The following is a 14154-nucleotide window of genomic DNA, read 5'->3' as shown; positions in this document are numbered from 1 at the left end:
AAAATACAGGGAGCGAAAGGCTATTTATAATTTGTACAGAAACCAGATGGCAGTAATAAGAGTCGAGGGCCATGAAAGGGAAGCAGTGGTTGGGAAAGGAGTGAGACAGGGTTGTAGCCTCTCCCCGATGTTATTCAATCTGTATATTGAGCAAGCAGTAAAGGAAACAAAAGAAAAATTTGGAGTAGGTATTAAAATTCATGGAGACGAAGTAAAAACATTGAGGTTCGCCGATGACATTGTAATTCTGTCAGAGACAGCAAAGGACTTGGAAGAGCAGTTGAACGGAATGGACAGTGTCTTGAAAGGAGGATATAAGATGAACATTAACCAAAGCAAAACGAGGATAATGGAATGTAGTCAAATTAAATCGGGTGATGCTGAGGGAATTAGATTAGGAAATGAGACACTTAAAGTAGTAAAGGAGTTTTGCTATTTAGGAAGTAAAATAACTGATGATGGTTGAAGTAGAGAGGATATAAAATGTAGACTGGCAATGGCAAGGAAAGCGTTTCTGAAGAAGATGAATTTCTTAACATCGAGTATAGATTTAAGTGTCAGGAAGTCGTTTCTGAAAGTATTTGTTTGGAGTGTAGCCATGTATGGAAGTGAAACATGGACGATAACTAGTTCAGACAAGAAGAGAATAGAAGCTTTCGAAATGTGGTGCTACAGAAGAATACTGAAGATAAGGTGGATAGATCACGTAACTAATGAGGAGGTATTGAATAGGATTGGGGAGAAGAGAAGTTTGTGGCACAACTTGACTAGAAGAAGGGATCGGTTGGTAGGACATGTTCTGAGGCATCAAGGGATCACAAATTTAGCATTGGAGGGCAGCGTGGAGGGTAAAAATCGTAGAGGGAGACCGAGAGATGAGTACACTAAGCAGATTCAGAAGGATGTAGGTTGCAGTAGGTACTGGGAGATGAAGCAGCTTGCACAGGATAGAGTAGCATGGAGAGCTGCATCAAACCAGTCTCAGGACTGAAGACAACAACAACAACAACAACAACATATGACATGTGTCATTTGGCAGGTGACTCTCCTTTTGATAGAATAGGTTTTGCCAGTTACAGGGCTACTATAGGTGGTGGTAGAAGAGTGTATAGGGCAAGTCTTGCAGCTGGGTTGTTCCTAGGGGCAGGAGCCATAGAGTAGAGAGATGGGTGCAGATGGAGCATAGGGTCTGACAAGAAGATTGCAGAGATTGGGTTGGTGACGGAAAGCTATTCTAGGTGTGGTGGTCAAAATTTCAGACAGAATGGATCTCATTTCAGGGCATGATTTTAGGAAGTCATGGCCCTGTTGAAGTAGCTGATTAACACATTCCTGACCAGGATAATACTGAGTCACCATTGGTGTGCTCCAATGCTGCTTTGTGGAGGAATCAGCAGTACCAGGATTTGAACAGTTCTATGGTATCCGGCTGGGTAGCATCATAAGTTCTCCACAATATTTTGGCAGACATACATGCTGCCATCTTCAGGTGGTTCCTGAAAAATGCTGACCAGGATTGGATGTGATGGCCTGGAAAATCTGCTTTTTAACTAGGCTGGTGGCGTAATTATGTGCAGTGAAGGCTGAGGTGAGAATGGTGGTGTATTGCTGTAAAGAGTCTGCATCCAAACAAATAAATTTGCCTCAGATGTCAATACTGTATGGGAGGGAATGTTTGATGTGGAAAGGATGGCAACTGTCAAAATGTAATCACTGTTGTTTGTTGGTAGGTTTATTGTGGACAGAAGTGTGTAGCTGACCTTCAGTGAGGACAAGATCAACATCAAGGAAAGTGGCATGGGATTCAGAATAGGACCATGTGAAATTTAATTGGGAGAAGGTATTCAGAGATTCCAGTAATTTTAAGAGGTCAGCCTCACCATGAGTCCATATGGTAAAGACATCATCACTGTATCTAAACTAAACCAGGGGCTGAATGAATCTCAGGAAAGCTCCTTCCAAGCAACCCATGAAAAGGTTGGCATAGGAAGGAGCCATCCTGGTTCCCATGGTCATGCCCCTGATCTGTTTGTTTGTCTGCCCCTCAAAAGTGAAGTAGTTGTTGGTAAGTATGAAGTTGATTAATGTGAATAGGGAGGGTGTCATAGGTTTGGAAACAGATGGGCACTGACTTAGGAAATATTCAGCAGCAGGCAGACCATGCACAAGGGGGATGTTGGTATAGAGGGAGGTGGCATCAATGATGACAAGCAAGGTGTGTGGTGGGAGCGGGATGGGCACAGATTTCAGGCAATCTAGGAAATGGTTGGTATCTTTGATGTAGGAGGGGAGTTTTTGTACTGAGGATTTCAGATGTTGATCAACTTAGACAGATATTTGTTCAGTGGGTGCTTTGAAGCCAGCATCTATAGGAAGGTCAGGATGATTAAGTTTGTGAATCTTAGGAAGAAGGTAAATGGTGGGGGTGCATGGTTTGGGTGGGGTGAGAAGTTCTGTGAATTGAGGTGTTAGTCCTCGTGAGGGAACTGAGGTTTTAAGGAGGGACTGTAGGTCAGTTTGAATCACAGGGATGGGATCTTGAAGTCAGACGCTGTATGTAGAGATGTCAGACAGCTGACATAGACCTTCACTAACATACTCCTTTTGGTCAAGTACTACAGTGGTAGATCCTATGTCTGCTGGGAGGATAATGACGGAGTCATCAGCTTTTAGGGAATGAAAAGCCTGGAGTTCTGAAGAAGAGAGGTTAGGGTCATGTTGTAGTGACCTGAGGAAGAGTTGTGAGGAAATATGTTTTTGCATATCCTTTACTTTACTGAGTTGTGTGGTTCCTTCCTACTGACACTAATCTCTCTGTGCTGCTTTTGTGGAAATATCTCATTAATACAGTCTCACATGAATATCACATAACCTGTCAATCATTTGCCTCAATCCTTTTTGAATTTGTCATTTTTAGCTTAATTAACTGAAAAATTACTCAACATGTCAGTTATCATTTTGTTCTATATACAAATTTAGAGTTTATTTTTCACAAGTGACCAAATTAATGTTAATGACTTTAATCTGTAACATTCTTTTGTTAGTACTATAACTGTTTCAGTTTATTCACCCTCCCCTTTTGTTCCCATGACCATGTGACTAAATTCTTAGGCTTGTTCCATTTCTTTTCCACAGATTGAAATCAGTGTGTCAGATTTTACTGTAAAACCAAGTAATCTAATTCTAACCACCTCATTTGCTTGATATAAGAAATTAATGGGTTTAAACATTGTTAATTAAATTATGATGCATAATTATTGGCCAGTACTTAATTTCAAGAGGCATCATGTATAATACCTAAGATACAGACATATAAAAGTAAAAGGGGAACTTTCTAGCTTTTGGGACTAATACTTCCTTCATTGGGGAGAGGAGAGGAAACTATTGTGGAAGGTTAAAAAGGATGGACAGGTCATTCAGACTCCAGGATGGGAGAGGCCCACCTGTAGTGAGGACACTGTCTGAAGTTAAAGAGTGCACCCTTTTATTTTCGTATGTTTCTATTGACAGTACTCCTGAAGGTAGAAACTGTCCAAAATTCTGTCTCATAATTTATTAGTTCTCTCAACTGAATTTTCCTTTCATGTAAACATTATTAGAATAGTTTCATTTGCTCTGTTCTGCTAATAAATGTAGATTTAATTTGTAGAGTGCAGGTATTGTGTTATTTGTAAAATTTATGTCTTAATTTTTGTATTTTTGTTATTATTGTTATTGCTGAATTTACTTCTTAATAAATTATGAATTAATGATGAAAATTAAAGATTTTGCATAAAAGTATTGAACATACATTATAAGTTGTGGTAGAAAAGTTTTGGTAATATGAAGAGAATTTCCACTGTTTACAGGTATTTGACATGAATGTACTTCTAGTGGCACCACAGCAGAATCTTATGTTCCCGGGTGCAGAGTATATACGTGAGGAGGTAGTGCAGATGTGTTCAGAATCCCAACCTGCTGTTGTCATAATTGATGGTGCAAAAGTGAAATGGATAGATGCCACAGTTGCTAAGGTAAAATATATAATTTAGTACTGGAACTCTGAAGAAGGACACCTCTAATTTATAAACAATTGTTGGTGTAGTCTCCCATGGCCCAAAATCAATAAAAGAAAAACAAAAGAGATAGTCTTTTGCATGTCCTCTATATAAGCTTGCTCTCTTTATTTCTGTAACACTCTGTATTAACAGTCTTTGCATGCTGAAAAATATAATGTGGCTGATGTTCAAAGATGCCAGATAACTGAAATCTATAGGAAACATTTCAAGAATTATGTTTTAATGGTGTATCATAGCAAAAAAATATTCTTAAAATGACAGTCATGATGGTATAAGATAAATAAGATTGCATTAATGACAAGTTACAGAGCAGAATATAAACAGTCCTTGTTCTCATGTGCAATTTGCATGTAGAGTGGGAGGAAATCTTAATATATGAAATAATGAAGTGTATCATTTATCAAATTCTTTACTTTCATTCTGAAATCTCATTATATCCACAGCTGAGTAACACCACTGATAGTACATATGTGAATTTGGTTTAGGGTGTTCCTCTTTCTGCCTCCTTTGTCTATAAATAAACACTGAATGTGCTCCTCTATTCAAATTGTTTCATAGAGCACACTGCTGTGGATCAAGATCATACAGACAATTGCTCTAGAGTTACTGAAACAGCAGTCCATTCCTCTGTGTAAAAAGTGATTAATAATACAGAGTGAAGAAAAATTTGCACACTCAGACTTCACAGTGCAATTCCTCACACACTGGCAATTCAAAAACGCCTCTCACAAAATTTTGTCTTGTACATATTTCAGGCAGTAAATGGACATTGAAGATTGAGAATCTGGTAGCTATGGAAGCTACCTCTGTCAGCTAATCAGTAAATAGAGCATTGCAGTGCAGTTGGTGCAGTAGACAGTGTTTTGGGTTGGCATGCAAGAGGTCAAGGGTTCAGTTCTGGGTCAAGGCATATTTGGTTTTATGTCCTAAAAGTAGTCTGTGTGGTATTGTATTTAGTAGTTTAACCATCACACAGTGATTGCAGTGGGTCTTCTACAAAACATTTGCAGTTACATACTGCGAACATAGGAATGGAAGTACAATCATTTTCATTGATCAGCTTTTAAAGAAGTCTCTTGCATGTCATGGACACAAACGGTTTCACATGACTGCAACTACTAGAGTCCAAACCTGTTTTCTGTGTACCCTCCCACAATGGTCCCAATGAAATTACTTTGGAAAGCACATTACTAGCCCTACTGGTGACATGAGGCCCTAACAGACTGTAATGGACCTGAAGTGGCAAGAATAATAGTTGATATTAACCAGTGGAACCATTGGGGGAAAGTACACAGAAGAAAAGTTTGGAATCTAGCAGAAGCAATGGTGTGAAACAATTCACATCCATGACATGCAAAAGGTTTCTTTAAAAGCTGACCAATGAAAATGATTGTATATCCATTTCTGCATTCGTAACATATAACTGCAAATGTTTTGTAGAAGACCCACTGTAATCTCTGTGTGAAGATTGGTACTATACCATTCAGACTACTTTTAGTAGATAAAACAAATAATCCATGACCAGGAATCAAACCCTCAACCTCCTGCATGCTAACCCAAAACACTGTCCACTGCACCAACTGCGCAGCACTACTGCTTTAGCTTGAGAGAGGTAGTTGCTATGTATGTGATTACAGTGTTGCCAGAATACTGATCTTACATGTCCATTTACTGCATGAAATATAGCAAAATGAAATTTTGTGAGAGACTTTTTTTATTGCCAGTACGTGAGGAATCGCACTACAAAATCCGAGTGCACAAATTTTTCTTCATGCTGTGTATTATTACATGTACCTGTATAATTATGAAAGCTGTATTTTTAGTACAGCTTCTCTCTGACCACTTTATTCCTAAGTCAAATTTTTGGTGGATCACAAAAATCAGTTTATTATATATGCAACTTTTAATTTTTCAAAAAGGACATTTACCTATATCCATACTTAAAAAACAAATAGCTATGCAAAAAATGCTTTATTGGGAGATATATTATATAATATGTTATGAGTGAAGCTTATTTAAAATGCAGATTATATGCGAGGGCATGTCAACAAGTAAAAGCAATTTTTCTGTTCCATAGGTTGAAAGCCTGACACAAAAATGGCAACCCTAACCATAGTCTTGTACTTCTGTGTTAGCTGTGTTGGTTCAGAAAGTAGCTATTTTCGGAGTATGTTATTATGAATGTCACATTGTCACAGGTCCCAAGAGAAAAATGAGGACAATATATCACTGTATGTACTCTGAAGAGAATAAATTTGTGGAGATTGTTCACAGAAAGCAGCTGCAATATGTTGAGAGATGTCATATTGAATGAAAAATTTACAAGTGTATAAATTACTTTATAATTGTACATATTACTGTCTGCAAAGAAGAGCATTCAGACTGGCCACCCACTTCAAAAATCCAATGGAACATTGAGACACCTGAGCAAATCACTTATGTTGATGATATTCTGCTTAAGATGAACATTTGAGATGGTTCATCATTTGTAATCATCAATGAAGCTCTATATTATCACAAAGTTCATACTTCTTGGGTACTATATCAACTGATAGACAAACACAAACAAGAACATTTGGAAAATGTGGAAATCACATTTAAAATCTTTTGAAAAAGAAGCAAAAAACTTTCTCAATCACATAGTAACTGTTGGTGAGATGTTGGTCCAACACTATCAATCACACAGTATGTGAATGAACACAATGTGCAAATCTATCTTTATCTAGAGGCAAAACTTTCAAAAATCAAGCTTCTAGAGGGAAGTTAATGATGACAGTGTTTTAAGATTGGAAGGTCCACAAGTGATTCACTTACACACCTAAATGTCTAACTGGAAATAGTGACATCTACTGTCTGCTAGTGCAAGATCTGAAACTCAAATAAAAATAGAGAGGAGAGGGAAGCTTTCAACAGATGTTATTTTCCTTCAGGATAATGCTCACCCTTGTACAGGAGAGAAAATAATCCAGTGGATTCAAAATCTTGGTTTTGAGCTACTAGATTATTCATTCTACAGGTCTCACATAGCTCAATGAAATTTTCACGTTTTTCATCTAATGAAGGAGCACCTGTGTGGATTCAAGGTTTTTTTCAGATGACAAAGCCATTAAGTCAGTGAAAGAATGGACATGCATGATGCCAAACAGCTTCTTGCAGAAAGGAATTAGGAAATTTGTCAAGAGAGACACCAAGTGCAGTGAGGCCGAGGGAGATTTTGTAGAGAAATGATGTTACTTAAAATGTTGTCAGCCTAATAATTGTTTTTTGTTGCCCTTACCTTTTGACTTACCCTTGTATTTTAGCGTGTCACATGGAAAAGTGGCAGCTACAAATGCCAGGTAGAAATTTTACATAGTCATAAAATCATTGCTGGATGAAAAATTGGTAACTAATATAACTGAAATAAACTAAATATTAACACATTATTTCAAACCAAATTATTTTAAATTTTGTAGAATTTCAACAATTTAGTGTTAATCTCACTAACTGATATGTGTATCACATAACCTTCATAGAATGTATTGTGACTTAAGTATCTGACTTATTACTTTAAAAAATAGCATTGATATACATGTCTCTTAATTACCTTTGTTATACAGGTGGTGAAACTACTAATGAAAGATGTGACTAGTAGTGGAAGTAAATTTCTGCTCTGGAGGTGGAATAAGCAAACAAAAGACACTCTAATAGCTATGGATGAAGGCCTCAGATCTTTCTTTTTCTACTCTGAAACACCTGAGGATGTTATTAAAGGTAAGAGTTACAAAATGGGTCATGCCACACTGAGATTGTACTGAAAATAGTCTACAGTGGCATCTATATTAGCAGTGGCAACTGCAGCTGTAGTAAAAATGATTTATGCTAGGCCTATCAATATGAAAATTACATAACTTTTTAAATGGTATGGAAGGTCTTGGATTATAAATTTTATTGGATCTGTAAATTTAGACCTTAGAGAGTTAATGGGCATGGCGACACAACTGTAAGATGTGTAACTGATTAATCACACCTCATTTTCTCACATTCCACTCAGCAAAGGATGCAGCTATATGCTTAAGTAATTAAACAGCTAATGGGTAAAACCATTTACTGTATGCACAGGATTGTGAATTCAGTCCCAGAGATTTTCTCTGATCTCATTAGGTCCACAAGTCCGCTTAGGTCTGCAAGCTGGAGGGGAACAAGGGAGCAACTAATTTCATTAAGGAGGGAAGAGTGGGGGAAACAAAGCATAATTTTGTAAAAAATAGAGCTCAAGGCTATTGAATACCTGAGAGCATTAATTGCCAAATATACTAATGCCTTCTCATTATAAAAGGCATTGATTACAAACATAATATGTAAAGGAGGAAATAATAGTTTGTGATTTGTACATGTTAATTGGCTGTCAGGCAGGCAACATTCCAATAGATGTGTATACTTCCAATATTTGTATTTTACTACATTTTCACTTTGTATAGTAACACAACAGAAACCATCAATATTGAAGCTATATCACTTTGGAAACTTTTTACAAGTGAGAGATGTCTTGCATTTTCAGTCAGAAGGATACTTTTGAGGTTCTATTACAAATGATGTTAAGAACACTTGCTTAAAATAAACATAATTAAAATGTGCTGGTGTAAAAGATGGCATGGATAAATAACAATTAATGAAATGTGGCTTAATTGCTTTTTTAGAACTTTATTAATTTCAAGTGATAAGTTTCAGCCTCTAAATTAGGTCTTTATATTAGTGTATCTGAAACTGCCAAATGGTCATACATAATGTGATGGGTGTAGAGATATTTTTTTCTTGTATCAGGAGATCAGAGACAATTCTTATAGAATGCATAGTAAAGTATAGAAATAATATACAACTTATATTATGCTGTAGAGAAGCAACATCAGATGATATGAATAGAATAAGTGAAATGGATTTTAAAAAGTTTCATGCCCACTGAAGCCATAAGAAAAATGGGCATAATAATGAAAATGGTACAGTCCAATACTTTAAAATTGTTGACATAGTTTACCTTAAAAAGAGTTACCTGCTGTATTTCAAAATTACATTGCATGTTGATTTTTTTCTTTCTAATGTAATTTTGAAACAAATCAGATAGCTCTTTTTAAGCTATACCATAAACCATGTCAACAGTTTTAAAGTATCAGATTGTACAGTTGGAGTGTGATGGACTATGGGAATAACTGGAGTTACACCCTTTTTTCTGTCAAAGTGCTAAATCAAAACCTTGATCTTTCAATTACCCACCATGAAAATTTCTGCTCGATATCTTTGGTGTAGGCTAAGCAATCATCTTAAGAAGCCAGTGGATGACAGGCAGTTGTCACTTTGTTTACTGGGTATAGGTTATTGTATTGACTCTGAGCTGTGTTGTGCTTTACCTTATGCAATATAATGAGTGAAGTGAGTAGTAATGAGTTAGAAAATGTCTTTATAGACAAAAAGAAGAAAAGAAGCAGTGGAGAAAGTTATAGAGACAAGAAAGGAATGGTCACGGGTGCAAACAAATTTAGCCTGTAGATCAATGTTGCCGAAAAAAGTGTAGTGCAATAGTGACAGACGAGATCCAAGAAACAATATTCAATCTCTTTTATCATTGTGATGATAAATCTCAACAGGATGCATTTCTCTCAGGATGTGTGGAGAAAAAGGGTGTTGAAGAAATGAAGATGCCCAAAACTAAGAACAGAGAAAATGTTTGGGTGTATTCATTTTCTGACCAAGGTTGTAAAGTGCCTGTCTGCAGAAATTTGCTCCTTCATGTGCTGAACATTTGTGAAAAGCGTTTAAGAACTGGATGGAAGAAAGTTTTGCAAGGTGATAGCTTTGAAGACAGAAGAGGTAAGCATGAAACCAGACCCCATAAAATAGGTGGTGATTTGGGAGTGTATTAAGGACCATTTTGTAACAATTCCTCACGCAAATTCACATTATACAGCATCAAAATAAAGAAAGTTGTATTTCGAGAACCCAAATTTGAATATCAGGATATTATTCACCTTCTTTAAAGAGTAATACCAGGAAAAATACGGCAGTCAAGTTAATACGAGGGTGAGTCAAATGAAAACCTAAAATTTGTAATAACAAATCGAAATTTCATGCTGACAGGGAAGAACAGCTTTCTGTTACTTGGTTTTTGCATAGTGATGGTGCGTAACCTATTGATATACATCAATGAATGAAGGTTCAGTACGGTGATGCATGTTTGTCACAGCAGCAACTCTATGAATGGAGTAGGAAGTTTGCAAATGGTGTGACTTCAGTGGAAGATGCTCCTCATCCAGGTCAGGCACAACAAGTTGTGACTCCACTAAACATTGCAGCAGTTGAAGCCATAGTGGAAGAAAACCACCAAGTGACAATGAATGACATTGCAGCATGTTAACAAATTAGTCATAGGTCAGTATGATGTGCTCCAGTTTCAAAAAAGTGTCTGCAAGATGGGTGCCACAGCAGCAGACTCCTGAAATGAGAGAATGACGTGTTGATGCTTGTGAAGAACTGCTTCGATGCTTTGAACGAGAAAGTGATGGCTTCCTTGAAAGAATCGTTACTGGGGACAAAACCTGGGTTCACTTCCACCAACTGGAAATGAAGAGAGTGAGCAAGGAATGGCGCCATACCTCATCACCAAAACCAAAGAAGTTTCGAACAGAACCATCAGCAGGGAAGGTTATGCTGAGTCTCTTTTGGGACGAAAAAGGCATCATTTTGGAGCAATACATGCCTAGAGGGACCACTGTCACCAGTGCATCATACACAGATCTCCTACAAAATCATATGCGGCCTGCAATCAGATAAAAGTACATGGATTGCTGTCAGCAGGTGTCCTTTTGCAATATGACAATGCAAGGCCCCACACTGTCCGTACAACAGTTGCAACAATCACCGACTCCCTGCATTTTGAGTGTATTACTCATCCACCATACTCACCATACCCTGTCTCAAGTGATTTCCATATGTTTGGACCACTCAATAACACATTGGGAGGGAAGAAGTTCTATTCTGATGAAGAGGTATGCCACGCAGTGCATGAGTGGTTGCACAGACTACCAAAAGAATATTTTCTAAAGGAAGTTATGCACTTTGTAAGAGCTGGAGGACTTGCATTGAGTGTGGGGGAGATTATGTTGAAAAGTGATACAGCTTTGTACCACTTCTGCACAATAAATAATATTTTAAAAATATTTGAAGTTTTCATTTGACTTACCCTGGTATGAAGCATCATGCATATTATAAGTTCTTCAAAACATTGAACTTCACATTCAGACAACCGAGGTCAGACATTTGTGACTTTCGTTCTGGAACTACTACAAAGCTTAAAAGTGAAGAAAACAAGGAGCTCGAACATAAATTAGAGTTGTACAAAAAAATCTGTTGAGGCCTATTATGCAGAAAAAAGGCAGCTTATTGCATGTTGTAAATTGGATGACAGTATGCTGTGCTTAGGGTTTGATTATGCACAGAACCTTCCATTGCCAAAACTGGAGGTGAATGCACAGTTTTATAAACGACTCATCTGGATGTTCATTTTTAATGTATACTGCCATAATGATGGTTCAAGTGCTTCTTACTATTTTATGGAGTTCGAAGGTAAGAAGAATCCAAATTCTGTTTGCTCATTCCTTCATGACTTCACATTCAAGAAGCTTGAAAACTTCAAGAATATTAGGAAAATACATTTTTTTTTTTCTGATGCTGCAGGAGGGCAAAACAAAAATTTTGTTATGATCATGTTTTGCACATGGTTAGAAAAAACACTTGGAATACGAATATCACATATTTTACCAGTATGTGGCCATTTGTATAGTCAGTGTGACTGGAATTATGGCATTTATGGAAGAAAGTTAAAGAAGAGGGAAACTGTACATTCAAAAGAAGAGTGTCATAATCCTTAAACAATGCAGGGAGAAACCAGAGCCATTTCAAGTCATTGACAGAAGTTAGCTTATTAAAGATTGGAAGAAAAGTTTAATGGGCTTCTTCTCATCAAAGTCGCAGGGTAAATTTCCTTTCCAGTTGCAGTCATATGTCGGAATGCACTTTGGGAGTGATGGCACAATCAGCACTTCAAAATCATATTGGAAGAGTCTTTAGATCCTTTAAGTTTGTTAAGAAATCAACAAGATTCCCTGAAGATATTTAATTTTTGTCAGTAATAGAGAAACCATTTGTAGCAGCAACAAAACTGAAAGACATTGAAGACCTGTTGTGCTTTCTTCCTGATACAGTAAAAGGCTGGTATAAAGAATTTCTAGACATAGTAAACAGTGAATAAGCTACTGATGCTGAACAGGAACATGAACTATAATGGCCATGAACATATATTTTTTGTTAACATACAGTTTAACTGGATAATAAAATAATAAAAGCAATGTTCAACTCAATTTTCATGATTTTTGTAGAGGTATCATGGTCTGAAGGAAAAAGGGCATAAACCATTCACCCTATTTTGGATAATGTATCACAAATGGAAGAATTATCTTCAGTTGCAAGGAATAATTCTGTATGTTAAAAGTAGGGTCTAAGACAGAATTATTACTTCACTGAAATACAACTGTTTTTCAATAAGATATAAACATGCAAATCTTCAACTCACTTTAACCGGAAATGCACGTTTTGGACTTACACCCATAGTTCATCAAACTCTTCATTTACAGTTTTCATGATTACAACGTGCCCATTTTTCTCATGTAATTATTGGTCACAAACTTTTTTTATATGCACTTGAATCCTATTGTTATTATCATTTGACCTTGCTGCTCTGCCGCATAACATAAGATATGAAACAAAGCTAGCTCTTTATACTCATGAAATAATGAGTGCTATCAACAGGGGATGTCAAATTAATTCCATATTTTTAGATTTCCAGAAGACTTTTGACCCCGTTCCTCACAAGCACCTTCTAATAAAACTGCATGTCCATGGAATATGCCTCAGTTGGGCTACTGGATTTGTGATTAACTGTCAGAAAGGTCACAGTTCATAGTAATAGATGGGAAGTTATAAAGTAAAACAGAAGTAATACCTGGCATTCCCCAAGGAAGTGTTATAGACCCTCTACTCTTCCTGATCTATATTAATGACATAGGAGACAATCTGAGTAGCCCTCTTAGATTATTTGCAGATGATGCTGTCATTTACCATCTTGTAACGTCATCAGATGACCAAAACGAATTGCAAAATGATTTAGATAAGTCATCTATATGGTGCTCAAAGATGCAATTGACCCTGAATAAAGAAAGTTGTGAAGTTATTCACATGAGTACAACAAGAAATCCACTAAATTTTGATTATGGGATAAGTCACACAAATCTGAAGGCTAAATTCAACTAAATACTTAGGGATTACAATTACAAATAGCCTAAGTTGGAATGATCACATAGATAACATTGTGAGTACAGAAAATCAAAGACTGCAATTCATTGGCAGAAAACTTAGAATGTTGTTGTTGTTATTGTGGTCTTCAGTCCTGAGACTGGTTTGATGCACCTCTCAATGCTGCTCTATCCTGTGCAAGATTCTTCATCTCCCCATACCTACTGCAACCTACATCCTTCTGAATCTGCTTGGTGTATTCATCTCTTGGTCTCCCTCTACTATTTTTACCCTCCACGCTGCCCTCCAATACTAAATTTGTGATCCCTTGATGCCTCAGAACATGTCCTACCAACCAATCCCTTCTTCTAGTCAAGTTGTGCCACAAACTTCTCTTCTCCCCAATCTTATTCAATACTTCCTCATTAGTTATGTGATCTACCCATCTAATCTTCAGCATTATTCTGTAGCTCCACATTTCAAAAGCTTCTATTCTCTTCTTGTCTAAACTATTTATCATCCATGTCTCACATCCATACATGGCTATACTCCACACAAATACTTTCAGAAACGACTTCCTAACAATTAAATCAATACTCGATGTTAACAAATTTCTCTTCTTTAGAAACACTTCTCTTCCCATTGCCAGTCTACATTTTATATCCTCTCTACTTCGACCATCATCAGTTATTTTGCTCCCCAAATAGCAAAACTTCTTTACTACTTTAAGTGTCTCATTTCCTAGTGTAATTACCTCCGCATTACCTGATTTAAT

The 14154-nt window shown here is 36.9% G+C and overlaps 1 protein-coding gene across 2 annotated transcripts in view; it reads left to right on the top strand.

Annotated features, from left to right (window-relative positions):
- Positions 1–14154, top strand: part of LOC126334992 (sodium-independent sulfate anion transporter-like) — a 183679-nt gene that overhangs the window by 147322 nt on the left and 22203 nt on the right. For both annotated transcript variants that reach the window (XM_049997809.1, XM_049997808.1), the window contains exons 10-11: positions 3849–4013; positions 7658–7811. In XM_049997809.1, coding sequence (XP_049853766.1) covers positions 3849–4013; positions 7658–7811 — 319 coding nt within the window. The remainder of the gene's footprint in view (positions 1–3848; positions 4014–7657; positions 7812–14154) is intronic.

Source organism: Schistocerca gregaria, chromosome 2, assembly GCF_023897955.1.
Source record: "Schistocerca gregaria isolate iqSchGreg1 chromosome 2, iqSchGreg1.2, whole genome shotgun sequence".
NCBI lineage: Eukaryota > Metazoa > Arthropoda > Insecta > Orthoptera > Acrididae > Schistocerca > Schistocerca gregaria.
Note: the sequence above shows the minus strand (reverse complement) of the source record. Positions and strands in the feature narration are given on the sequence as shown.